The sequence below is a fragment of the Diceros bicornis genome, chromosome 5 (genome assembly GCF_020826845.1).
Source record: "Diceros bicornis minor isolate mBicDic1 chromosome 5, mDicBic1.mat.cur, whole genome shotgun sequence".
Lineage (NCBI taxonomy): Eukaryota > Metazoa > Chordata > Mammalia > Perissodactyla > Rhinocerotidae > Diceros > Diceros bicornis.
The window spans coordinates 17,945,299-17,971,797 of NC_080744.1; the positions used below are offsets into that span (position 1 = coordinate 17,945,299).

Genomic DNA, 26,499 nt, shown 5'->3' on the forward strand with positions numbered 1-26,499 from the left:
CTAGCTAAAAAAAACTGCAATTAAAAGTTAAATTTTTTCCCACTCTATTAAATGGAATCACTTTACATTGATAATGCTCAGTGATAAACATCATTATCATAGCCCCAACCAATGGATGAACAATAATTCAATTTAACTTAAAACTAAAAAAGATGAAATAGATGATAAGTTTTAACACTATTCTATGCTGTGGCAATCACCCATATATTTAAAGTTTTCTAGGAAGAATGCCTTTCACCCCAAATTAGCTAGAGGAAAAAAAACTGCAAAATATAACTTTACTCTGTAACTTCTCATCATCACTTTCAACTCAGTCATATAAACTTGTTTTGAAATAAGTTTTGTAAATATATAGTTAGCAGATAAAGTCTTATTATCAAAAAGCAAAACTCAAACAAATAAACTAATATCCTGAAACAAACATTCTAAGACAGTTAAACAAAAATAAAACATCCACATACCTTCAACAGCTTGTAAGTAACTGTTCCAAAACCCCAAAGCCTGTACGTCAGATAATGTGTGTACTGTAAAAAGATCACTAAGGATTTTTGTGGAAAGATTCTCAGGTTTATGACATAAGATGCTATAAAATGCTTCTGGATAAGTCTGAATTTTCTCCAAAACACCAAGAGTTTTCAGACCCTGCTTAAAACTTAAGAGAAGAAAAATAATGAGCCAACATTTATACACATGTTTGATATTAGAATAGGGAATTAACATTTCTAGCTAATATACTACCACAGATAGTTAAATGTGAGGAAAAAGATATAAAAATATGGGTGTACTATACGTGATATGATACTTTCAAATCAATAACAAGCAAATATATTAATATAAAATGAATATTTTATATGCCACATTATTTGGCTTTATAGAATAGTTTTAAAATTAAGCCAACAATTTTTTATTAAGAAGAAAAAAGTAGACATCTGAAGTATTTTACACTTCAAAGCTAGTTAGTATACTGGGGCTGGCCTGGCGGTGCAGCGGTTAAGCATGTGCGTTCCGCTTCAGCGGCCCGGGGTTCACAGGTTCGGATCCCAGGCACACAACGCCACACTGGCTTATCAAGCCATGCTGCGGCGGCGTCCCATATAAAGTAGAGGAAGATGGGCACGGATGTTAGCCGAGGGCCAATCTTCCTCAGCAAAAAGGAGGAGGATTGGCATCAGATGTTAGCTCAGGGCTGATCTTCCTCACCAAAAAAATAAAAAATAAAAATAAATAAATGGGTATAGAAAGAAAGTATCTCAACAAAATAAAGGCCATATGTGACAAACCCACAGCTAATGTCATACTCAATGGAGAAAAATTGAAAGCTATCCCTCTAAGAACAGGAAGCAGACAAGGATGCCCACTTTCACCACTCTTATTTAACATAGTATTGGAAGTCCTAGCCAGAGCAATCAGGCAAGACAAAGAAATAAAAGGGATCCAAATTGTAAAGGAAGAAGTGAAACTGCTACTATTTGCAGATGCCATGATTTTATATACAGAAAACCCTAAAGAATCAACTAAAAAACTTTTAGAAATAATAAATGAATACGGTAAAGTTGCAGGATACAAAATCAACATACAAAAATCAGTTGCGTTTCTATACACTAACAACGAAGTAGTAGAAAGAGAAATTAAGAATACAATCCCATTTACAATTGCAACAAAAAGAATAAAATAGCTAGGAATAAATTTAACCAAAGAAGTGAAAGACCTGTACAAAAGTTTAAAACATTGTTGAAAGGAATTGAAGAAGACACAAAGAAATGGAAAGATATTCTGTGCTCTTGGATGAGAAGAATTAACATAGTTAAAATGTCCATACTTCCAAAAATAATCTACAGATTCAATGCAAAGTTCCAATGACATTTTTCACAGAAATAGAACAAAGAATCCTAAAGTTTATATGGAACAACAAAAGACTCCGAATACCCAAAGCAATCCTGAGAAAAAAGAACAAGGCTGGAGGTATCACACTCCCTGATTTCAAAACAAACTACACAGCTATAGTAATCAAAACAGCATGGTACTGGCACAGAAACAGATATAAAGATCAATAGAACAGAATCAAGAGCCCAGAAATAAACCCACACATCTATGGACAGCTAATTTTCAACAAGGGAACCGGGAACATACAATGGAGAAAGGAAAGTCTCTTCAATAAATGGTGCTGGGAAAACTGGACAGCCACATGCAAAAGAATGAAACTAGACCATTATCTTATACCATACACAGAAATTAACTCAAAATGGATTAAAGACGTGAATGTAAGACCTGAAACCATGAAACTTCTAGAAGAAAACATAGGCAGTATGCTCTTCGACATCAGTCTTATCAGCATATTTTCAAGTACCATGTCTGACTGGGCAAGAGAAACAATAGAAAAAATAAACAAATGGGACTACATCAAACTAAAAAGCTTCTGCACAGCAAAGGAAACCATCAACAAAATGAAAAGACAATCGAACAATTGGGAGAAGATATTTGCAAACCATATATCTGATAAGGGGTTAATATCCAAAATATATAAAGAACTCATACATCTCAACAACAAAAAACTAACAACCCAATTAAAAAATGGGCAAAAGATCTGAACAGACATTTTTCCAAAGAAGATATACAGATGGCCAACAGGTACAAGAAAATATTTTCGGGCCGGCCCCGTGGCTTAGCGGTTAAGTGCGTGCGCTCCGCTGCTGGAGGCCCGGGTTCGGATCCCGGACGCGCACCGACGTACCGCTTCTCCGGCCATGCTGAGGCCACGTCCCACATACATCAACTAGAAGGATGTGCAGCTATGACATACAACTATCTATTGGGGCTTTGGGGGGAAAAAAATAAATAAATAAAATCTTTAAAAAAAAAAAAGAAAATATTTTCAACATCACTAATTATTAGGGAAATGCATATCAAAACTACAATGAAATATCACCTCACACCTGTCAGAATGGCTATAATTAACAAGACAAGAAATAACCAGTGCTGGAGAGGATGTGGAGAAAAGGGAACTCTCATACACTGCTGGTGGGAGTGCAAACTGGTGCAGCCACTATGGAAAACAGTATGGCGATTCCTCAGAAAATTAAGAATAGAACTACTGTACAATCCAGCTATTCTACTGGTGGGTATTTATCCAAAGAACAAGAAAACACGAATGTGTAAAGATACATGCACCCCTATGTTCATCGCAACATTACTCACAAGAGCCAAGACGTGGAAGCAACCTAGATGTCCGTCAAAGGATGAATGGATAAAGAAGATATGGTATATATACACAATGGAATACTACTCAGCCATAAAAAACGACAAATCTTGCCATTTGCGACAACATGGATGGACCTTGAGGGCATTATGGTAAGCGAAATAAGTCAGAGGGAGAAAGTCAAATACCGTATGATCTCACTCATAAATAGAAGATGAAAAGAACAACAAACACATAGAGACAGAGATTGGATTGGTGGTTACCAGAGGGGAAGGGGGGGGGGAAGGGCAAAAGGAATGATTAGGCACACGTGTATGGTGATGGATGGTAATCAGTCTTGGGGTGGTGAACATGCTGTAATCTACACTCAAACTGAAATCTAATGATGTACACCTGAAATGTATATAATGTTATAAACCAATGTTACCTCAATAAAAAAAAAATGACCACAAGAAGGAAGAAACTAACCTAATCCAAAACATAAACAACCAAACAGGAAATTCAGAGGCAGGAATAAAAAGAATTTTTATCTTTAAAAATAAATTTAAATAAATAAAAATTTAAATGTTATTTTATCAAATATATCTCCCATTATAAGACCATTAACCACTTTAAACACGTAATTTGAGAGTATCTTTCACATATAAACAACTTACCTTTCAAAGGGTGCTTGGACTCTCTTAATTACATGGCAAACAAGTAGGTCTTTTGCCAACATATATTTATCACTTAATGATGTTATAATTCTTAGACATCCAGTAAGCTCTAGGTAGTTATAGCATTCATTTACTATTGAGTTTAAGTCAGCTGTACATGTTGCAGCATTTATCTGTAATGAAGAAAATATATGCAGCTTACCCATTTACTTGTGAATATTTACATTTCAAATGACACATTACTTTATACTCAATTCTTGAGTACACCAAGGTGGAGTGAAAGTATACAAAGAATTATCTTTTTAGAATAAATATTTGACAATTTAGTTCAATAAATATTGTATATTTCTGCCTTCAAGAAATCTAGAGTATAACGCCACTTTAACCCAGGAAATTATTTACATAAAAGGCAATAATTGACACAGAACAGTTATATACCACTAGAGGCGCAAGAGAGATGACCTGAGGAGATGTCATGAAAGAGAAAGAATATCAACTGAGACTTAAAAGATGGAGAGAACTGAAAGAGTATTTCAGGGAACAGCATAAACAAAGAAATACTTGACCATTTTATATGCCACATATGTTCATATAGGTTAGTTCTTGGACAAAGTTACAGAGGGAGAAAGATAAAAACAGGAGGCAGTTAATAGTACATTTGAATGGAAAATTTCCTTCTTATTTCTTCTTTCCAAAAAACTCTACTCCCAGATATTTACACGATTCCCTCATTCACTTCAGATCTCTGCTGAAATCTCAGAAGTTTTTCCTGACTACCCGGTTCAAAATACCACCATCACACTCTGTCAGAGACTAATACTTGGGTCTATGCTGCCTCATCCTTCCAAACCACCACCCTGAGTTTTAGCTGGGCACAAAGCCAAACTTTCCTTACAGCTAGATGTGACTAAGAGCTGTCCAATAAGATGTGAGTGAAAATGCGGCAAACTTCCCTGTACCCTATTTCCACTTTCCCTCTTAAGAGCAAGCTTCAGCCATGTATACGAAGACAATATCCTAAGTGATTACACAACAACGACAGGAAGTAATCCCGTTCTCTGGATGACTTGATATATCACAACTGTATCTCTAAAATAAGAGCCATTTCTGTAAAGGCCAGATATAGCATTTTACGCTTTGTGAGCCATATGGTTGGTGTCTGTCACAATTACTCAATTCTGCTATTATAGTGAGAAAGTAGTCATAGACACACAAGCAATGGGTGTGGTTGTAGTCCAATAAAACTTTATTTACAAAAAGAGACAGTAGCACAGACTTGGCCTACGGCCATAATTTGCCAACCCTTACCCTAAAATCTAGATAAGAGATTTTAAAGATTTTATTTATTTACCCCCCCTCCCAAAGCCCCAGTAGATAGTTGTATGTCGTAGCTGCACATCCTTCCAGTTGCTGTATGTGGGACACGGCCTCAGCATGGCCGGAGAAGCGGCGTGTCAGTGCGCGCCCAGGATCGGAACCCGGGCCGCCAGCAGCGGAGCGCGCGCACCCAACCGCTAAGCCACCGGGCCGGCCCTAGATAAGAGATTTTAGAGAGAAATAACTATCTGCTTTTTTTTTTGAGCCATTGTCTTCTGGAGTCTCTTTTTACAGAGGCTTAGCCTAAGTTCTAACTTATTATACCTATGCATTATGTATCTCCTTTCTTTTCTTTTATTTATTTTTATAATACATTTTACTATATGACAGTATATTATATATTTATCTTCTGTCCACCCTCTAAAAATGAATCCCATGGAGGTAAGGATTTTGTTTGGTTCACTACTCTGTCTTCAGTGATCAAACAGTACAGGGTACAGAGTATTTGTTGACTAAATGAACGAACAAACACTGAATAGGAGTACAGAAACAGGAGTATATAAAGCCATGAGAGTTGCAAGTCTTAAATGCCCTAATGAAGAGCTTTAACTTGGTTCAACAGGCAACGAGAAGCCACTGAGGATTCCAGAGGAAGAATGTGGTCAAAATGATAGTTTTGAAAGAATCACACTGAATAAGAAGATTAGAATAATATCCTAATTGTTTAAGGCTAGATATAATTTGAGTTTGGTATAGTAGACACACTGGAAATAAGAAGGAAAGGCTGAAGATAAGCCAGTCTTAGAGACAGATGACTTGACACATACTGATAAATGGAGTATGGAAGAATGAAAACAGTATCTTCTCCAGAATGGCCTGGAAGTAAGAAATCTCTTGAAAAGAATAGTAAAATCAGGCCAAAAACAAATTCAGGGAAAAACATTAGCTCTGTCTTAAACATGTTGGGCTCAAAGTGATAGCAAGACTCAGATCTTATCTAGATATAAAAGTCTAGGGGCTCAAAAATACAGGTCTAGGAATCATTCAGAAAGGTTATGGGTGGGCCAGCCCAGTGGCTTAGCGGTTAAGTGCACACACTCCGCTACTGGCCACCCGGGGTTCAGTTCCCAGGCACGCACCAATGCACCACTTGTCCGGCCATGCTGAGGCGGTGTCCCACGTACAGCAGCTAGAGGGATGTGCAACTATGACGTACAGCTATCTACTGGGGCTTTGGGGAGCAAAGGGGGGAAACAAAAAAGGAGGAGGATTGGCAATAGGTGTTAGCTCAGGACCGGTCTTCCTCAGCAAAAAGAGGAGGATTGGCACGGATGTTAGCTCAGGGCTGATCTTCCTCTCACACACAAAAAATAAATAAAAATAAAGCTTATAAAAAAACAAACAAAAAAAACATTTCTTAAAAAAAAAGAAAGGTTATGGGTGAGAGGAAGCATTCCAAACAGTATAGAATGAGGACTGTTAAGACAAGACTGAAAAATATGTAAGTTTCAGGGGTAGGAAGAAAAAACATTAAAAAAGACAGTAGCAGTCAAAAGTAAGAGGGAGTACAACATTAAAGAAAACAGTAGAGAGGAATTTGAAGACAGTGGTGATTGCAGAAGTCAGAGAAGATGAGGGATTAGAAGAAAGGCCTTTGCATGTGGAGATTTAGATCCCTGGATATCAGCTATGACTATCTAACTTGGAAGAGTGGTGGTGAGAACAGAAGTATAATGATAAGAAGTTAAGAAATAACAGGAAAGAGAAAGTAGAGAAAATGAAGTTAAACTAAAGTACATTTTTTGGTAAAGAGGAGAAAAGGAAAAATAAGTTGAAGATTTAAAGGGTCAATTTAAATTACCATTTTAGGATGAGAAGTCTTGGGCCAAATAAATGGAATTATTATAACAACACACTTCCATATTGCTTGCTTTGTGGTTTAGAAACTAAGGTTTAACAAGATTAACATGCCCAAGGTCACGCAGCTTATAGCAGTCATTTCAAACTAAAATCTGACTTCTGAGTATTTGCTTTTAACCATTAAACTACATTGTTTTTTTTTCTTTCTTTTTTTTTTTTTGGTGAGGAAGACCAGCCCTGAGCTAACATCCAATGCCAATTCTCCTCTTTTTTGCTGAGGAAGATTGGCCCTGAGCTAACATCTGTGCCCATCTTCCTCCACTTTATATGGGACGCCGCCACAGCATGGCTTGACAAGTGGTGTGTCAGTGTGCGCCCGGTATCCGAACCTGCGAACCCTGGGCCACAGAAGCGGAGCATGCGCACTTAACTGCTGCACCACTGGGCCGGACCCTCAACTATACTGCTTATTAATTAAGACAACGGATAGAGTAGGCTTAAGCAGGGGGGAGGTTGAGGGAAGAAAAGTTGAATGGCTTTCAATGTCTCAGTTAATTTCCAAATCAGTAACATGTAGGCAATACTTATCTCATAGGGCATTATAACTAAACAATTTGTACATGTAACGTGTAGTACAGGGCTCAATAAATGGTAACTATTTTTAGGTGGGAACATTGAGCCTCCCCACTTGTTTCCATATAGAAGAAATTCAGCCTGGTCTTTCTCTCCACCTGTCACTCATACCTCCTTGTAGGAGGAAGGATAAGTTTTCTGACCGGTAAGCCAAGTCCTTCCCCTCTTCAGATTCACCTGCCTGCAGGAAAGTGCACTTTCATCTGCTCTCTAGCTGCAACAAGGAAGTTGCTTCATATTTTCTCTGGCCGGGTAGATAAATCCATCTAGTTCTAAGGAGTGTTAGCAAGCCATTTGACCACAGATCGAAGTCACAGTATCCAACTGGTTTTATCACATTAAACCTGTACTTTGATCTCTAGCTGTCTGACCTTTACATCTATCTCTTAACTGGTTGTGAACTCTGCTGGTAAACAGAAATATTGACACTTCTTAACTACTCCACAAAGAGCATTATTATTCTATTGCAGATCCATTATTTATATTCAAATATACCTAGGATGTAGGCTACATTTTAATACACAGGTACATTTCTTACCCTGATTATAATTTGTGCCACATCAAAGTCTGAAACATCGTCTAAAATTGGTTGGGTATTTTCTGGTCCATAAACAAGGCAGTTAAACAAGGTTTTAGAAAAGAAACCAGGTGAAGGACCACCATGAACCAAAGAAATGGCAAGCATTTTTCCAGCTTCATAGTAAAGATTCTCTTTCAGAGCTGTAAATACAGATGAAAATACATCAAATATACTTCTTTTATTATTATAAGATAACCATCATATATAATGAATACATATATAATAAATTAAAAATAAAAAACCCTAAGCAGTAGATAAATGTAAAATAACAATTCATAGAAGCTATAATCATGTATAAAATACGGATCTCACCTAAAATATACAAAAAATATATTTTTCTGAATATAAAGTAATAACCTATTGTAGAAGAAATGTAAATACAGAAAATCTTAAAAAAAGAAAAAAGCAACACCTATAATCCTACCACCACAATAACCAGTGTACACACTTTGGTGTATTTGCCGTTGTGTATATAAATATAAATAGTGTGACTTCTGTTTTTTTCCACTTACTATATTGTAAACTTTTTTTATATTATTCAAAATTATTCAAATCTACAGCTAATGAATGTATTAAGACTAATTTACAGAGGTGTTACTATGTAAACCATCCCCTTATTACTGGCTACCCTGGCTGAGTAACATTTGCAACTATGAGACACAATGTTACAATCAACATCTATTTACATATTCTTGGTTATATATCTTTGATTATTTGATTAGGATAGATTCCTACATATGGTATTCCTGGTTCAAAGCATATGAACATTTTTAAGGTTGTTGATTACATAGTCCTAAATTATCTTCCAAAATAGCACAAATTTACTCCCAACAATGTATGTTCTATCACCATATCATCACAGCTTTCAATATTTTTTAAATTGTCATTTAAAAGGTTTTAGCTACTTTGTTAAGTCAAAAAGATATGTAAATTTTCCTTTTTTTCTGAAAATTGTTCAAAGCAATTTATTAACAAGCAACATAACAATACCTGAACTAATAATAAAATCTCAACAATAACCTTATATACTACATATTAGTAGTCACATTTTACAGATGAAGAAACTGAGATCCAGAGAGGCTATGTAATTAATCCAAGGATATAAGGCTACTGAAGTAGATGTGTGTACACTGACTTAGATTTTGTGACTTAAATTCATGTACTTTCCACTGTACCAAAACTGCCTTGAGTGAACATTACTGATTATTTGGAGCGGTTTTTTTTTTTGAGGGAGTTTAGAATTAAGCTGTGCGTATTGTATATAGTACAAATGATCCTTGGTAGTTTCTCAATTATTTTAATGATGCTTCAGGCAATGGTGAGGAAGTTCTAAGGAATACATAGGAGGAAACTCAAATGGAATGAAATAAGTCTTCTCACTCTCTTTTTTATAAAAGCTCCTAAAAAAGAATGCCAGAATTAATCAGTGTTTTGAGATATCTGTTTTAATCACATCAATTCCTAGCAAGAAGTAAAGATAGAAAAGTATCATATACATAATTGTGTAAGAAAAATTCTTGAAAGCTAAAGTACATTAAAAAATCTGTTTCATGTGGACCAGAAAATTACATTATAAAAACCCTAGGTTGTAAAGAAATAGGCCAAATGCAAATTCCGAATATTTGAACAAGAAGGGCTCAAATAATCATCCATCCTATTTGGCTACTCTATTTAAACAAAATTAGAACGAATATAAAGTACATTCTTAAGAAGTTACACTTAATTATGGAATCACTTCAAGGAGGATATTGCTATAAAGAAATTACACACAAAACGTGTCATTACAAAATTTACTTTTAAAAATATCACATCTCCTCCTCTCTTTCCTGTGATTCTATCGGTATTTTATTAACAAAGTGAATTACACATTTGACCACAGGTATTGAGTATTAATTCTAATCAGCTATCTCTTTCTTTACACATGGTATATTCAGTATGTACAATAATAAATAAAATAATTACCTTGAGAATTTAGAGACAAGTTCTTTGACAAGGACCCTTCAAACAACGGTGAGTTCTCAAGACGCTGCATTAAGAGACTTAGGAATTCTTGCTTTGATCCAGGATATTCTCTTCCAAAATTATCATTTTCATCAACATATACTACTTCAATTGTGTATGAAGGATTAAAGTTTTTATTTCTGAATCCATTTAAGGCACTATTCCAGATATTGGCTTTGTTGACATATAATCTTTTAGTTTTTTTTTTAATTTGAAATCCTAGTTCTATTATAATGCTTGCAATATCTCTTCTAAATTTGCTGCCTTGCCTATAAAACATGAATTTAAACAGAGGTAAGTACTCTAAAGTACTTTATGTGACATAATAGTTATACAGCCAATAAAAAAGAATAGAACAAAAGATTAAAAGGAAGTTCTTCCCCAACTCCCACCCAAAAGCAGACAATGGCTGCCACTGAAACCAAAAACAGTTATTTGATAACCTTAGTTCTAAATTCTTGATTTCCTCTCCCCAGTCTTATCAAATTAAAATCATTTAATGTCATAAATGATTTATGAGAATGCCGATAGATGATTATCTCAATTTGATCAATTCAGTGGATTCAGAAGCTCAAACTCTCACCTTTCTGGCCAATGACTAAAACATACACTCGCCTAACTGTATCTTATATTTCACGTTCACTAGATCCTTTAAAAATAGAGCAAACATAATCTCTGCTGACTATATGAGAGAACTATAGCTTTAAGAGATTACACAATGTATTTTTAATCATAAAGTTAATTAACAGTAGAGCTAATATGATAAACAGAATTCACAACTCTTTATATAGTACTTTTTAGTCTATACCAGTAATTCTCAAAGTGTGGTCCCAGATCAGCAGAAGCAGCAAACACCTGGAAACTTGTTAGAAATAGAAATTCTTGAGCCCCACAGCAGAAAGACAGAATCAGAACCTCTGAGCATGAGGCCCAGCAATCTGTCTCTTAATAAGACCTCCAGGCGACTGTATGAACTAACTCAATTGCTCCCTGCCTCAGTTTCTCCATCTGTAATTGAGATTGATGTACTCAAAATAATCCTGTTTGGGGCAACGTCCATGGATCATCTTTCTATATCAAGTATCAATTTTTCCCATCCTAAGACATTATAATAGCCTAGTGTGGGCAAGGCTTTGCTTTTTCTTTCTTCACACAACGCCCTATTCATTAACCCAGGTTGAAGGAAATCCAAAGTCTTCTGACAATAATCCTTCAGAAATATACCTTCTTGTAGCAGGTTGATTCCTTGCTCCTGCCTGGAATGGGAATGCCCATGCTATTCTAGAATATGATGGGAAGTTAAAAGCAGGAGCAAGAGGGCTGGCCCAGTGGCGCAAGCAGTTAAGTGCATGTGCTCTGCTGCAGCGGCCCGGGGTTTGCCGGTTCGGATCCCGGGCGCGCACCGACGCACCACTTGGCAAGCCATGCTGTGGCGGCATCCCATATAAAGTGGAGGAAGATGGGCATGATGTTAGTCCAGGGCCAGTCTTCCTCAGCCAAAAAAAAAAAAAAAAAGAGGAGGATTGGCAGATGTTAGCACAGGGCTGATCTCCTCACACACACAAAAAAAAGCAGGAGCAAGAAATCAAACATCTTTGGAAACCTAAATATTAAAATTATTTAAAACTAATGTGAATATTTTTTGACAATAAAAATATTATAAAAATTTTCAGTTAACACAAGTGGTATCTTAAAACCGCAATTCTTCACTTTTTGAATAGTAATCTACTATTCACTTCTATCTACAAATCTAGTTATCAAATATTTTCATAAAAATTCTCTCTTCCCTCTCACTTTTAACAATACTATTTTAACAAGGAAGTACTTCATCATGCTTAACTACTAATGTTATTTTTGTCTATTTTTCCTACTGGCTAAAAGCAACGTTCTATACAAACCCTTTTGCAAAGCTACATGTACTTAAAAATACTAACTTCAACTGAACGAATACCTGACACAGCATGAAGACGTAATTTTAGTGTTATTTAAATGTTTATGAATGATTTTGCAAGTTACTTATTTTGCTGTTTTACAAAAAGTTAGGCATTAATACATAATACTTGTAAGAATGCCTTAAGCTTTCTAAAGAGCTGACATTTACACCTTGACACTAAATGTATATTAAACAAATGATTATAAAATTAAAAAGTAAACCATCTCTTATTAAATATGATTCTTTCCTTTTAACAAAGTAACATGGTATGCTTGATATTTTAATTTCCTGTCTTACTCTATAATCAAATAAAATTTTAAGCACATTTGCTAGATCAGTGCTTTTTAAACTATCTTGAAAATGATCTATAATAAAAAATATATTTTTCATCATGACTCAGTACACGACTAAAAATATTTCATATACGTTCTATTAGTAATGCAATCTGATATTTTATATTCTATTCTATCCTGTTTCTTTTTCTTTTTTTTAATGTTGTTTGCATTGATTTCATTACCAAATGCTGGGTCTTAGAGTCTGAAAAATATTCTTCCAGACTTCTGTAAGATCAGCTAATATTCTAAGTGTATACAGCCACTTTCTGTTGTAATTTTCTCAAAATAGTTTTATATTTTTCTCCAATTCAAAATACACACCTCAGCAGATCTTTATGCTGGGCTCCAGGTGACTGTCTGGGTAATTTAGGTGATGATTCTTCCAACAAACAATCGGTTATGCCCACATTATTAGTGTTGGGTAACGTATGTTTTTTGGCTTTTTGGAATTCCCCTGCAGATTTAAATCCCAACGTTAGCATAATAGAAAAACAGGTAGAAACTTTTTAGTAATATGCATTTGAATGAAAACATCTTTATTCAAAATTACAAAATATTACCTGAATTATAGAGAATACCTCTACATTCCAAACACTCCCAATTTTGTTCCCATGATCGTAGTGAGGAACAGGCTAAATGTGTTCCGCTAGAACCACAACACTGACAGCGCTTTATTTCCCATTTGCTGAGGACATAAAGGGAAGCAGATGTTTACATTTTGGTATTAACTTAGTCTAATTCCAACCACTGCCACAGGCCTCACTGTCTGTTGCACACAAACAACTGACCCTTTTACTAAAGCAGGAAAAATAGATTATCTGCTTTGAAACTGCATTACTTTTCCTTAAAGTATTTTTTTTTTATTTCATTTATGATGTTTGTGACCTCCTCTTCTAAATATTCTCTAACTTAAAATACCTAACCTAAATACCCAACACATACAGGCACATGCACAGACACACAAAATATGAACATCAGAAAGAATATGATTAAGGAGGAAAAAAATTTTTCTTTTATATTTGGAGATGACTCTGTTCATAGAAAGATTGCTCTGTCAGTGTGCCTAATTTGGAAGAACCATTCAGTAAATTCATCATTTTACCTAAAACATTATCTTTCCCATGCAAGGTGATAAATTATTTCCTGCCATAAGCTTACTCAGACACTTCAGGTATATGCAGCTCAAGAGGATCCAGACTTACTAACTGGCCCACATTCGTATTCTCTCTCATTTATTCCCCCTAACCCCTCAGGCCCATGTTTCCCCACTGTGTTGTGTGACGTGTGCCGTCCATATTCACATTTCCTGTACGAGTGTGGGTGTAGGTTGTGGTGTGGGGCCTCCTCTTTGCATGGTTATGAGCACACCCTCTCTGTATAGAAATGGATATACTCCGTGATTACGTGGATGTGTGAGTGATAAGAGAGGTAGCTGGATACTCTCCCCTCTGGTAGGTGTGGGCAAATCTCCCTCTGTGTGGATATGGGTGTGTAGGTATGTGTCCCTCCCTCTTCCCCAGATAGTTCTGCCAACTGATGATGAGGAGAAAGAAAGATGACAGATAACATGAGTGCTTATTATACACCAGGCCCAATTTTCATTCTTACATGAAAAGTTTAATCCTCACAATTTTATTTTATTTTATTTATTTTTTTGTGTGAGGAAGACCAGCCCTGAGCTAACATCCATGCTAATCCTCCTCTTTTTGCTGAGGAAGACCGGCTCTGAGCTAACATCTATTGCCAATCCTCCTCCTTTTTTTCCCCCAAAGCCCCAGTAGATAGTTGTATGTCATAGTTGCACATCCCTCTAGTTGCTGTATGTGGGACGTGGCCTTAGCATGGCCGGAGAAGCGGTGCGTCGGTGCGCGCCCGGGATCCGAACCCGGGCCCCCAGCAGCGGAGCGCGCGCACTTAACCGCTAAGCCACAGGGCCCACCCAATCCTCATAATTTTAAAAGGCAGGGAAAACCACCGTGACATCCATTTTAAAGAAGAGGAAACCAAGGCATAGGGGATAAATAACTTGCCCAATCAAGTTCACATTGCTCATAAGTCTCATAGTGTGGTTTCCACCCCAGTTTACCTGGCTTCAGACCCATGCTCCTAACCACCACACCATGCTGTCTTTCAGCAAAACTGCCTTCCTATCACTAGGATGAGAGCAAGTGAGATTAGGAAAGAAAGCATTCAGATGGCAGGTATCTGTATCCCAGGAGAAAAGGCAAGGGATAGCAATCTTGCCTCTGTCTAGCTGCCAGACAGAAATGGGAGTTTGGTAACTACTGATTGGGTGACCAGTAGTCTACAACAAATATATATAGGTTAATTAAAACAGTCTAAATGAATTTAGCAAATATCAATATTAATGAATGTATTGCTTCTTTTTTTTTTTTTTTAAAGATTTTATTTATTTATTTTTTCCCCCCAAAGCCACAGTAGATAGTTGTATGTCATAGCTGCACATCCTTCTAGTTGCTGTATGTGGGACGCGGCCTCAGCATGGCCGGAGAAGCGGTGCGTCGGTGCGCGCCCAGGATCCGAACCCGGGCCGCCAGCAGCGGAGCGCGCACACTCAACCGCTAAGCCAAGGGGCCGGCCCAATGAATGTATTGCTTCTTAAAACTCTAAAGCACTTTACTGCTTACAAAACTCATTTATACACATTATCTCATCTGTGCCTCAGCATATCCCTTGAGAGGGGTATTATTAGTGTTTATAAATGAATAAACAGGGTCACCAGATTAAGTAACACAGGCAAGAATACACATTACTCAACATCTTCAATGAGATCTCTGCCATTAAAGAATTTTTAGTCTAATGGCAAAGACAAATTTATTACACTGTAACAAGCATGATAAAGCGAAAACCCAGCCCAGAATGGAGAATCAGGAGTGGTAAAAGCTGCTCAGGGGAAACTTTCCAAAGCTGGCAAGACCTCAGCTGAGTCTTCACAAATAAGTAGTAGGTGATCCAGCCAATCACTTTCCATGAGAAACAAGGTTCTTAATATTCTGCTCTGCACTTTAAGCTCCAGTTTGCCATGTTAAGTAAGATTGTATAACAGGGATAAAATTTATTGAAATTTCCTACATAAATTTTGACAGAACTGGATTTGTTACTTTTTATTCTGCATCTTAAAAAATGAAGATACTCTTGATTTCTAGTATCTAACACAGTATAGTGTACATAAAAGGCACAAAAATGATTGTTGATTAAAATTAGAGCCAGTATCTACTGACATTACAAAAGAGTAATCAATAAATTTCAAACACCAAACCATTTTTATAGTGATCCAAAAGAAACACTGCTAGATTAATCTAGTTAAATTAACTTCTAGAACAGTGCTATCTAATAGAAATACAATGCAAATCACATATGTAATTTACATTTTTCTAATAACCAGATTTAAGAAGATAAAAGACACAGGTGAAATGAATTTAAATATTTTCAAAATATCATTTTGTTCAACATGTAATTAATATAAAAAATTATTAACAGGATATTTTATTAAGTTCTTTTTTTCTTACTGCTATGGGCTGAATTGTGTCCCCCAAAATTCATATGTTGAAGTCCTAACACCCAGTACCTCAGGGCCTTGAAAGAGATAATTAAGATAAATGAGATAATTAAAGAGATAATTAAGATAATTTAAAGAGATAATTAAGATAAAATGAGGTCATATGGATAGGTCCTAATCCACTATGACTGGTGTCCCTATAAGAAAAGGAGATTAGGATGCAGACAGAGGGACAATCATGTGAGGACACAGCTAGAAGGGAGCCACATGCAAGCCAAGGAGAGAGGCCTTGGAAGAAATCAAACCTGCGAATACCTTTATCTTGGACTTCTAGCCTCTAGGATGGTGAGAAAACAAATTTCTGTTGTTTAAGCCACACAGTTTGTGGTATTTTGTTATGGAAACCCTAGCAAACTAAGATATAGTCTAAATCTTTGGTGTGTATTTTACAACACCTCTCAATTTAGAATAGCCATATTTCAAGTGCTCAGTAGCCATATGGGGCTAGTGGCTACCACATAGGACAGCATAGCTCTAGAAAATGGAGCCTCATGAAAATACACCACAAAAATAAGGTACAACTATGCTGACTGCAGTAATTTCTCTGTCAACAGATGTAAATATACATTTAATAAATATACCTCATCTCAAGTTAAAACTTCAAACATCCAAGAGCAACAGTACATTTTACTAGCTAGAAAACCTACTTTCTCAGCTGAAGGTTTAAATAAGGACACTCAGCACAAACAAACTGCCCGGTATACCTATCAGGCACATTATAGTCTCGCCCTTCTTTGCAACGACATCTTCGGACATCGCAATGCTCATAGTGCTGCAGAAGCTCTTGATAAGCATTTTCCTCTAATTCCCAAGATGCGTCTCTGTAATTGAAGCAGGATATAAAATATACTTTGACCTAAAATGTTACATAAAAGGATTGGTAATGAATCTAAAAATAAAAACTTCTCACATACTTAGGAACAAGGATAAAACTTGTTCTTTTTAGAAGTAATCATTCTCTTCAAGATATAAATCCATTAGTGTCATTTTATCCTACAGATAATTAGTCTCAGTGAATTTTCAAACGCTAAATGAAAAATTAAGCAGAAATTTTCTAAAATTTTTCCTAATATTTTACTTCCAATTTTTTAATTTCAAGTTTAGTATCATTTCTGGATTCCTCATCTTTAAGTATTAAGAAAATTCTTCTCATACATTTTAAACCACAACTTGGTTCTCTTAGATAATTCATACATACCATCTGGAAGTCTCTTATACTTGTGTATAAATCAATCAATTTATATTGTAACAACTGAGGTGTTTATTAAGAGATAAATCAACTAATGAGACACTGAAGTCACAGTCCCTGCCCTCAAGAACTAGCAACCTGGAGAGGAAAAGGGGGAGGTGGCGGGACGGCTTTACATTTCCCCATTTGAAATGGCTACTTGTCCACGATCACTTAATCAGACAGAAATGATAAATTCTACTGTTATTAAATCCTACATTTAAAACAGCTTTTTGTTAAAAAACTAAATGTTACTCACTTTTCAGGAATATGAATTCCCATTCTCAACATTTCTTTCTGAAATATATCACTATTATTGCATATTGTGCACCTAAAGAAAAACACTCCTGCATTTATTGCTTGAACCTACAGTGGAAAACAGAAAATCTGTCGTTAACAATTTAACAGATTATCAGGTTATGAATTATAGAGTTAACAGAACATGTGCTATTTTTCACTTAATTTATTATGAAAACATTCTCTATGCTAGTAGTTCTCAAATTTTGATAAACTAAGTTATCCCAGTGCTAAAATTTGGAGATCTTTTTTCCTAATGGTCAAAAAAAAAAGTAAGCTAATAAATTGCCTGTTTTCAGCTTTACATCTATCACCCATATATTTTTTTCAACCTTTGGTATCTAATGTCATTTCTGTCTCCAAATATTGTGTTGTCCATCACTCTTTGTGAATAACACAGTAAAAATCTTGAGTTACTTCATCTAGGAAGGATGTTTAAATAAGTGTTACATATACAGCATCCCTGGTTCTGTTTTTAACTCAATCTCTAAGTTAGTTTTCTTCCTAAGAGGGTCAAAGTATAAAATCTATTCTCACTGCTTCAGCAAATAACAAATACAGAAGCAGCAGGCAGAGGTACTTAAGGAGACAGGAAATTATAAGCCTACTAGAAAGAGTAGACCATCCCCCCCCAAAAAATGTGTAGTACACATTCATTTAACAAACATGTAACCCCTACGATATAGGTGCTAAACAATATGCTATGTACCAAAAATAGCAACATAAAATGACTTAGACCCTACTTCAAGAAATCCTTGTGAGTAGTCACACAGGTATACAATATAATACAGCGTAAAAGTGTTTTTTTTTTTTTTTTGGTGAGGAGATCAGCCCTGTGCTAACAACTGCCAATCCTCCTCTTTTTCTGCTGAGGAAGACTGACACTAGGCTAACATCCGTGCCCATCTTCCTCCACTTTATACGGGATGCCGCCACAGCATGGCTTGCCAAGCGGTGCGTTGGTGCGCGCCCGGGATCCGAACTGGCGAACCCCGGGCCGCCGCAGCAGAGCGTGCGCACTTAACCACTTGCGCCACTGGGCTGGCCCGTACAAGTGTTTTTATAAAGTCTTTTAAAAAGTCTCTTCATGGAAGAGAGAGGAGTAAGTATCTAAGTCTGTATAAGAGGCTGACAAAAACATTACAGGTATGGTGAGGTCAAAGCTAAGTTTGGAAGAAGCAATAGGGGTTTGCCAGGAAAATAGGACAAAAGACATCACAAGGATAAGGAATAGCACATATCAAGTCTCAGTGGAAAGAGCACCTGTGATTAGGGAACTAATGATAATATACTTTGGGATTACATGGCGGCCATACTGAACCAAGTAATGAGGATAGACAGGTAAATCAAAGCCAACGGTGTGAAGAATTGACAGGGAATAAGGCATGCAGGAGAAAGACCAGCTTAGTAGGCTCCTGCAAAAGTCTAGTTAAAAAAAAAAGAAAAAAGTGTTTCAAGTTAAATCACGTAGGGTTTAAAGCACAGGGTAGTAACAAAAAAGGATACCCACAAAATATTGGTTAGATAGACCTGACAGACTTGGGGAATGATTTGTGGATGGTGAAGAATGAATAAAGAGGAATCCAGGTTCAAAACAACTAGCAAGGGCATATACACATAGCACATGCAAGGGAAGCAACAAGTTATTGAAACCCCTGAACCTAAAGGATCTTCACGCATTTGTACCCCGATACCAAGATCTTAGTGAATACAGGATATGATACAAGGAAGGGTCTAGAATAGAGGGAAAAAAACAACATAGGACATATGGAAGTTACCAACAAGACTTATAGCAACGATGGAGAAATCCAACCTGAACAAGAATAGTGACAATTCTCTACATACACAGAGTGAAGTTTCCATCAGTTTCATTGATATTAATCTGTAGTCTCTCCTCACAAAATCCCAACATAGACAGCATTTGTAGCAGTAACAAATAATGAATTTGCTTAACTGCATACAATTCTCATTCTATTGCATAGGTTTTTTCTTCCTTTGACTCTTATATTAATGAAGTTCAGAGATTTAAAAAAATTTCTTCAAGTATTGTTACAGCTATCCAGACAGCGTAGACTCCATTTACTATTTCAGTTAAGACTCTAGTACCTGAGTGGAAAAGCCACTGAAGCTCCTTTAGAGAACATGACTCAAGAATTAGCTTCGTCTTGGTGTGTTCTAATCATATAACAACTGCTTATTAATATTTGTACCATAGGTGTCCATGTGGCTGTGATTTTATATGTTATTTGCATAAAGCAGACCTACATTTTTGTTAGAAATATTATTTCTACTTTTTAATGACTGAATTAGAAACTTGATATTTTCAGAGTGTTCACAAAAAGCCCTATGAATACTAGGTCAAGTTTGAGAACCTCTCTGTTTCATTATTAACACATAAATGAGGCAAATCTTATTCATCTTGAAAAAAATATACTTGTTATAAAATTAACAATATGATACATTTGGTAGCAATTACATTTATTCAAATACAAATGCTTAATTTAGATAAATTACTTTTTTAAGATTCTCATATAATGTGAACTTCTTCCTCAATAGGTAAAGATAACACTTCATGATGTTTACGAATTGCACTCTCCGGATCCTTTTACAAAGACTTCTTTATAAGAATTAACAGAATTTCTAACATTTACCCAACAACAAAGGCTCCATCCTGCCATTTTAACTGACTAATCCTAAATATAAAAGTTCAAGGCTCACACAAAAGAACAGAAAGTAATCAAGCTTTACTACTTTGACTATTGTTAGTACTTTTATGACTTTATTGAAATATAAGAGGATTTACAACATTTCCTAACTTTAAAACATATTTTTCTGGATAATTTGTAATCAATAATAACATTTCATTTTACTAAAAAATAATAAAAGCCAGGTTTTACAAACCAGTATTAAACTTAAATAAATCCTTTGTTACTTTGGCATCCTATTAATGACAACTGCCTATCAGTTGGAACTTTCACACATGTATACTACACGTGATGTTATCAATAACCGGGATCTTTAAAAAATTTTCAAGTACCTTCTGAATCAAAGAAATATTAAATATTGTTTAACTTCATGTGTTTTATATTTCATTTACTTGAAAACTTGCCATCAGATTTGACATACAAGGTGGCTCTCAAAGAACTAATACTTTTAATTCATTAGACAGTAATCACTTCCCTGTCAAGAAGTTATGATAAAGTGTTTACTGTAGTTAAAAAAAAAAAGCTTGTTAACATTTAAATACCTTAGCTTACAGTTAAATTATCATCTCACATATCTTGGTTTTCTAAGCTTAAATATGTAAATGAACTTGGGAATTAAAATCTGTGTTTTATTCATTGTGAAATACAAACAAAATCCTTAGATAAAACCAACAAAATTTTTTAAGTGTGACTATATATTAAAAGTTAGTATCTAAAGTATTTATTAAAATATTAATTGTACACTTCAACATGGTGAACGTTATATGTAAAGTATGCTTCAATAAAGCTGTTTTAAAAAGTTACAAGTAGTAAGAGCTAAAATATACACGTCAATTCTTCCCAATTTAAAATTCAAATCAGGGGCCGGCCCCGTTGCCTAGTGGTTAGGTTTGGTGCACTCCACTTTGGCAGCCCGGGTTCGGCTCCCGGGTACAGACTTATACCACTCGTGGGCGGTGACCCACATATAAAATAGAGGAAGACTGGCACAGATGTTGCTTCCTCAAGCAAAAAGAGTAAGATTGACAACAGATGTTAGCTCAGGGCGAATCTTCCTCAGCAAAAATAAATAAATAAAATTTCAAATCAGCAAGCAACAAACTTCATATTAGAAAAAGCTTACAAAACCTCTTACCTGTAAACAGTCTCTATGAAACCAAGCATTCTTACAACAAGGACTTCGTAATATGCTATACGTTGGAACAGGCTCAATAAATTCCAGGCAAATGGTGCATGGTAAAGAGTCTTTATAATTACTAGATGTAATTATTTGAACAGGTCGATGGTTCCAACAAAACGATCTAAAAAGGCAAATTATTTAAAAACAACATCTAATAAATGACAAAGCACAAATAGACTAGCATTACAATTCACATTTGTAAGAGAAAATTCATTTGTATCTCTTTCATAATTAACCTACTATAGACTGGAACCTTGGCATTATAAATCAGTCTTACAATCTATGATCAAGGAGAGCTGGACTTGCAAAATGTGAACTTTTGGTGATGAGACTTACTTTACAGAATTTCAGTAACTAATATTACGTTGAGAATCCTATGTAATATTGTTAGCAACAGAGTATATACACCATTGTACTCAACACTGTATAAAATTAAAGAAAGAACTTAAAAATAAATATTTTAATCATGTAACAAATAAAATACAAATAATAACTTACTTCTAATCCACTAAATTTCTTTTGTATTTCTAAACTTTCATTTTTGTGCATGCTAACAATCCATTAAATAGTTCAAGAACACAAAGACTAAAATAAATAGAACATTCCTGATACCAAATACAGTAGACCCTCCCCTTACCCACAGTTTTGCTTTCCACGGTTTCAGTTACCCACGGTCAACTGTGATCTTAAAGCAGATAAACCCCCTTCTGACATATGGTCAGAAGGTCAATAGCAGCCTAACACTATATCACACTGCCTACATCATTCACCTCACTTCATCTCATCATGTAAGCATTTTATTATCTCACATCATCACAAGAAGAAGAAGGGTAATTAAAGTACAATAAGATATTTTGAGAGAGAGACCACATTCATATAACTTTTATTACAGTATATTGTTATAATTGTTCTTTTTTATTATAAGTTATTGTTGTTAATCTATTACTGTGCCTAAATCATAAATTAAACTTTATCATAGGTATATATATATAGGAAAAAACATAGTATATCTAGGGTTTGGTACTATCCACGGTTTCAGGCATCCACCAGGGGTCTTGTAATGTATCCCTTATGGATAAGGGGGGACTACGATACCAAAATTCATAAAATCTTGATGTTTAAAGCTGGACTTGAGAAGTAAATATTTTCAGGGGTATCCTAGGGCATACTATTTATTTTTTGGACTCCACCAACTTACATGCCTTCAATTTACTCAATGAGAAATATATATGGCCCTGTGAAAGAAAAGTGGACTATTAAATCTAAAGAGTGACACAAAAATCTAGAATTTCGTAAGGTGGAAATTTTCACTGAATATGAATAAATTAACAGTTCCATATTATATTCTAGAGCTGAAAGCTGAAGGTGAATACTAATCATTAAGCCCATTCCAGACATGGCAATTCTCAAGACTCTGCAGACAGAAATGATTCCATAAAAAAGGAGGGGAGAAATTATATATATATATAATGTATATGTATAAACTCAGTGCAGCTTTGAAAAGAAATTTTACAAAGGTATTATATCACTGAGATAGCCATATCCATTTTCCAATTTTCTTTAACACTCATCTTTCATATTCAATAGTTAATTAACTCACGCAAAATTGCCAGTGAATTGGAAAATACATTCTCTCTGAAGTCCACATGGGAAATGATAACTTCGTTTACATCGAGGTGCAACACATCCAATTGAAGCACCAGTTTTCTTGCAAACACAGCATTTCTAAAAGAAAATATGAAAATAGGGGTCACTACATACAAAAAATTGAGTATAAAATATGACCAAGGTACAAATGAATATTCCTTGTGGGGAGTCTGAAAATTATTTTCATCATACAACAGCTGTGATGATGGTATATTAAAGAAATTTCCTGAAAAAACGGTTCTACCCAGAAACAATCTAAAGACACTAAAGATTCACCCCTATAACAATTTCTGATAAAGGAAACATCTGTAACCTAACATGTGGATGAGACTGATAAGTTTCTTTTCCTTCTTACCTGCTAAAATATTTTAAACTGAAGGGTTTGTAAACATAATGGGTATACATGAAAGTCTCATTCAAATCTCAATAGAAAACACATAAATTAGGAAATATTCACCAAGGAGAACAGCAAAACTATACTAAAAATCGATCTGTAAAAAATTGGCTAGGATCACTCTATCCTAAACAAATGAAAAAGTGTTAGATACCCAAACTAGGTTAAATAGTGATGCTCAAAAAGATATGTTCAAGTCCTAATTCCTGAATTCCTATGAATGTGATCTTATTTGGAAATCAGATCTTTGTAGATATAAGTAAGTTAAAGATCTCAAGACGAGATCATCCTGGATTTGGGGTGGTCTCTAAATCAAATGACTGATGTCCTTTGTAAGTGAAAGGAGAGGGAGATTCAAGACACAGACACACAGATGGGAAGGCCATGTGAAAAAGGCAGACGGGAAGGCCATGTGAAAAAGGAAGCAATGACTGGAGTTATGCTGCCACAAACCAAGGAATGCCAAAGGTTGCCAGCAGCTACCAGAAGCTCGGGGAGAAGCATGGAATGAATTCTCCCTGAGAGCTCCCAGAAGGAATCAATCCTTCTGACAGCCTGAATTGAAACTTCTGGTCTCCAGAATTGAGAGAGAATAAATTTGTTTTAAGTGACCCAGTTTGTGGTAATTTATTACGGCAGCCCTAGGAAACAAATACAACACCACTGCCACTAACTGAAATATAACAGTGGTATATAAACAGAAAGACTATTAGATGAACCAATCATTACTAAAATACAGAACAGTACTTAAAACATCTTGGAACCCTTGAGATGGCCACTATAATAGTCACTGATGGAGGGATTATACAGTCTTACTGCTGACTCCTAAAGCACCACCCCGTTAGAGAGAACACCTTGTCAACAGGAGGGTCTCCCACTGACATATGGAATTCTAGTTTAAGGTCAAAAATGGAGATACCTCTTCAGGATCAAGATACTCTCAAAGGTTCATAATATACTCAGAAAAGATTCAGATGTTTTAAGAAAACAGGTATTTCCAAACCATAAGGGGACCTTTAGAAGCCATCTTTCACAAGTTCACCATCATTAGGAGGTGGAGGAATTTTGATACTAACACTGTCACATGGCCCTTAGATAAATGCTACAGCTAACCTTTCTCCCAAGGTTTTCCCTTGTGCCCCAGAGCCTCTATTTTACCATCCAGTCCTGCATCCTCAACATCTTCAAAGATAACTGCCTCCATTTCTTTGCCTCAACTAAAATAAAGGTCTCTACATGCTTCCCTTAGAGAATTGCTTGATGAAGCTGCTTATTTTCCCATCTTCCTTAATTTCCAGACTCGGCAAGGGGTGGGAGTGGGATACGGACAGAGACAGGAAGGTGGACAAATAGAACATTATTTTACTTTTCTGTCGTAGACTGTAGGTCAGCACTCTATCTTCATACTTTAAAAAATCTGGTCCTTTGAGCCTAAGGACATTTACCCTCTGCCACCTGCTAACTTCCCGGTCACCACCCCTCCTCCAGACTTTGGCACCTTTCTCTGTATTTTAATTCTTGCTATCATTCTAAACAACTTCTGCATTGATGAAACAACCTTTCTTGGACTTCCTAAACTATACTGTGTCAATGCCCTTCGTGTCCACTCTTGTGTAATGATGAATCCTATCATCACCCAAAACTGCTCCACCATGGAAATCATCAATTCCAGTATCAAATTCTCTGAACAGAACTCCTATGCTTCCAACCTTCTTATTCTCTAACTCTATACCACATGGAGACCCACAGTCCTTTCCTGGCACATAATATAGTAGCTATCACACAGAAGATTCACAAATTATCATTGAATGAATGAGGGGTTAAAGTTTAGAATACAGGTATACCTCGGAGATAGTGTGGGTTCAGTTCCAGACCACCACAATAAAGCAAATATTGCAATAAAACGATTCACACAAATTTTTGGTTTCCCAGTGCACATAAACGTTATATTTAGACGATAGCGTAGTCTATTAACTGTGCAATAGCATTATGTCTAAAAAAACAATGTACACACCTTAATTAAAAAATACCTTATTGCTAAAAAATGCAAATGCTGTTGGAAAAATGGCACCGATAGACTTGCTCAACGCAGGGTTGCCACAAACACTCAGTTTGTAAAAAAACACTGTATTTGTGAAGTGCAATAAAGCGAAATGCAATAAAACTAGGTAGGCCTGTACTTATCTTGGAGAACAAGGAGAAGGCACTGAACACAAGCACACGATGCCACAGAAGGGCCATAAGGGGTGTGGAGATCATAATTTACTGGTCTGTATAGTTGTGTAATATCCACTTCAACCCATCATTCCAACCCATATAAGAATGAAAAGTGAACAGTTAGGTTGACTCAGGATTGAAGGTTTGAAGAACAGCAGAGTGGAAGTATGGTCGTAATTCTGATGGTAAAAGTGAGTGAAATCATGGATAGGTTGGAATAACATAAGGAAGTAAAATCAGTATTGTCACATATATTATCCAGGGTCAGTTAAACTCTTTCATTTGCAAAAATACAAAATGTTCTTCTAAAATTTATTGTATTTGACAAAAATAAGCATTGGAACACAGAATCAGTCATAAATTTCTAGTAGAGAAACTGATGGAAAAAGGCGTCCCTAGTATTGACAATATTTATGGCATTTAGTGTAATGAGTAAAATAATTTACTTACCAGTTTAGAAGCCCTATTCACTTCTTTCCTGATGTCTTCTATTAGAAAACCATAAACTCCTTCTTCTTCTTTACCTCTCTGCCAAATTCCACTTGACATCAACTATGAATATATTCTCAATTAGAAAATAAACTCTAAGAAACTAGTTTGGAATAAAAACTACATATCTATAATATTCCAATAAAAAATGAACATAAAATAATTTAGATTTCAAGCACCTTTTATCTACAATAGTTATTTTTCATGGTCAGAGTAAGAGGCTACTCATATTCTTTGATTTGGAAGACACT

General features: G+C 35.6%; 1 protein-coding gene across 5 annotated transcripts in view; it reads right to left on the bottom strand.

The window, feature by feature from the left end:
* Positions 1-26,499, bottom strand: part of G2E3 (G2/M-phase specific E3 ubiquitin protein ligase) — a 50,804-nt gene that overhangs the window by 2,848 nt on the left and 21,457 nt on the right. For all 5 annotated transcript variants that reach the window (XM_058540786.1, XM_058540790.1, XM_058540789.1 and 2 more), the window contains 11 exons: positions 26,210-26,311; positions 23,102-23,226; positions 21,457-21,622; positions 17,579-17,685; positions 16,796-16,912; positions 13,072-13,196; positions 12,833-12,965; positions 10,205-10,512; positions 8,201-8,382; positions 3,853-4,025; positions 462-652 (listed from right to left, as the gene is read on the bottom strand). In XM_058540786.1, the coding sequence (XP_058396769.1) occupies positions 462-652; positions 3,853-4,025; positions 8,201-8,382; positions 10,205-10,512; positions 12,833-12,965; positions 13,072-13,196; positions 16,796-16,912; positions 17,579-17,685; positions 21,457-21,622; positions 23,102-23,226; positions 26,210-26,311 (1,729 nt within the window). The remainder of the gene's footprint in view (positions 1-461; positions 653-3,852; positions 4,026-8,200; positions 8,383-10,204; positions 10,513-12,832; positions 12,966-13,071; positions 13,197-16,795; positions 16,913-17,578; positions 17,686-21,456; positions 21,623-23,101; positions 23,227-26,209; positions 26,312-26,499) is intronic.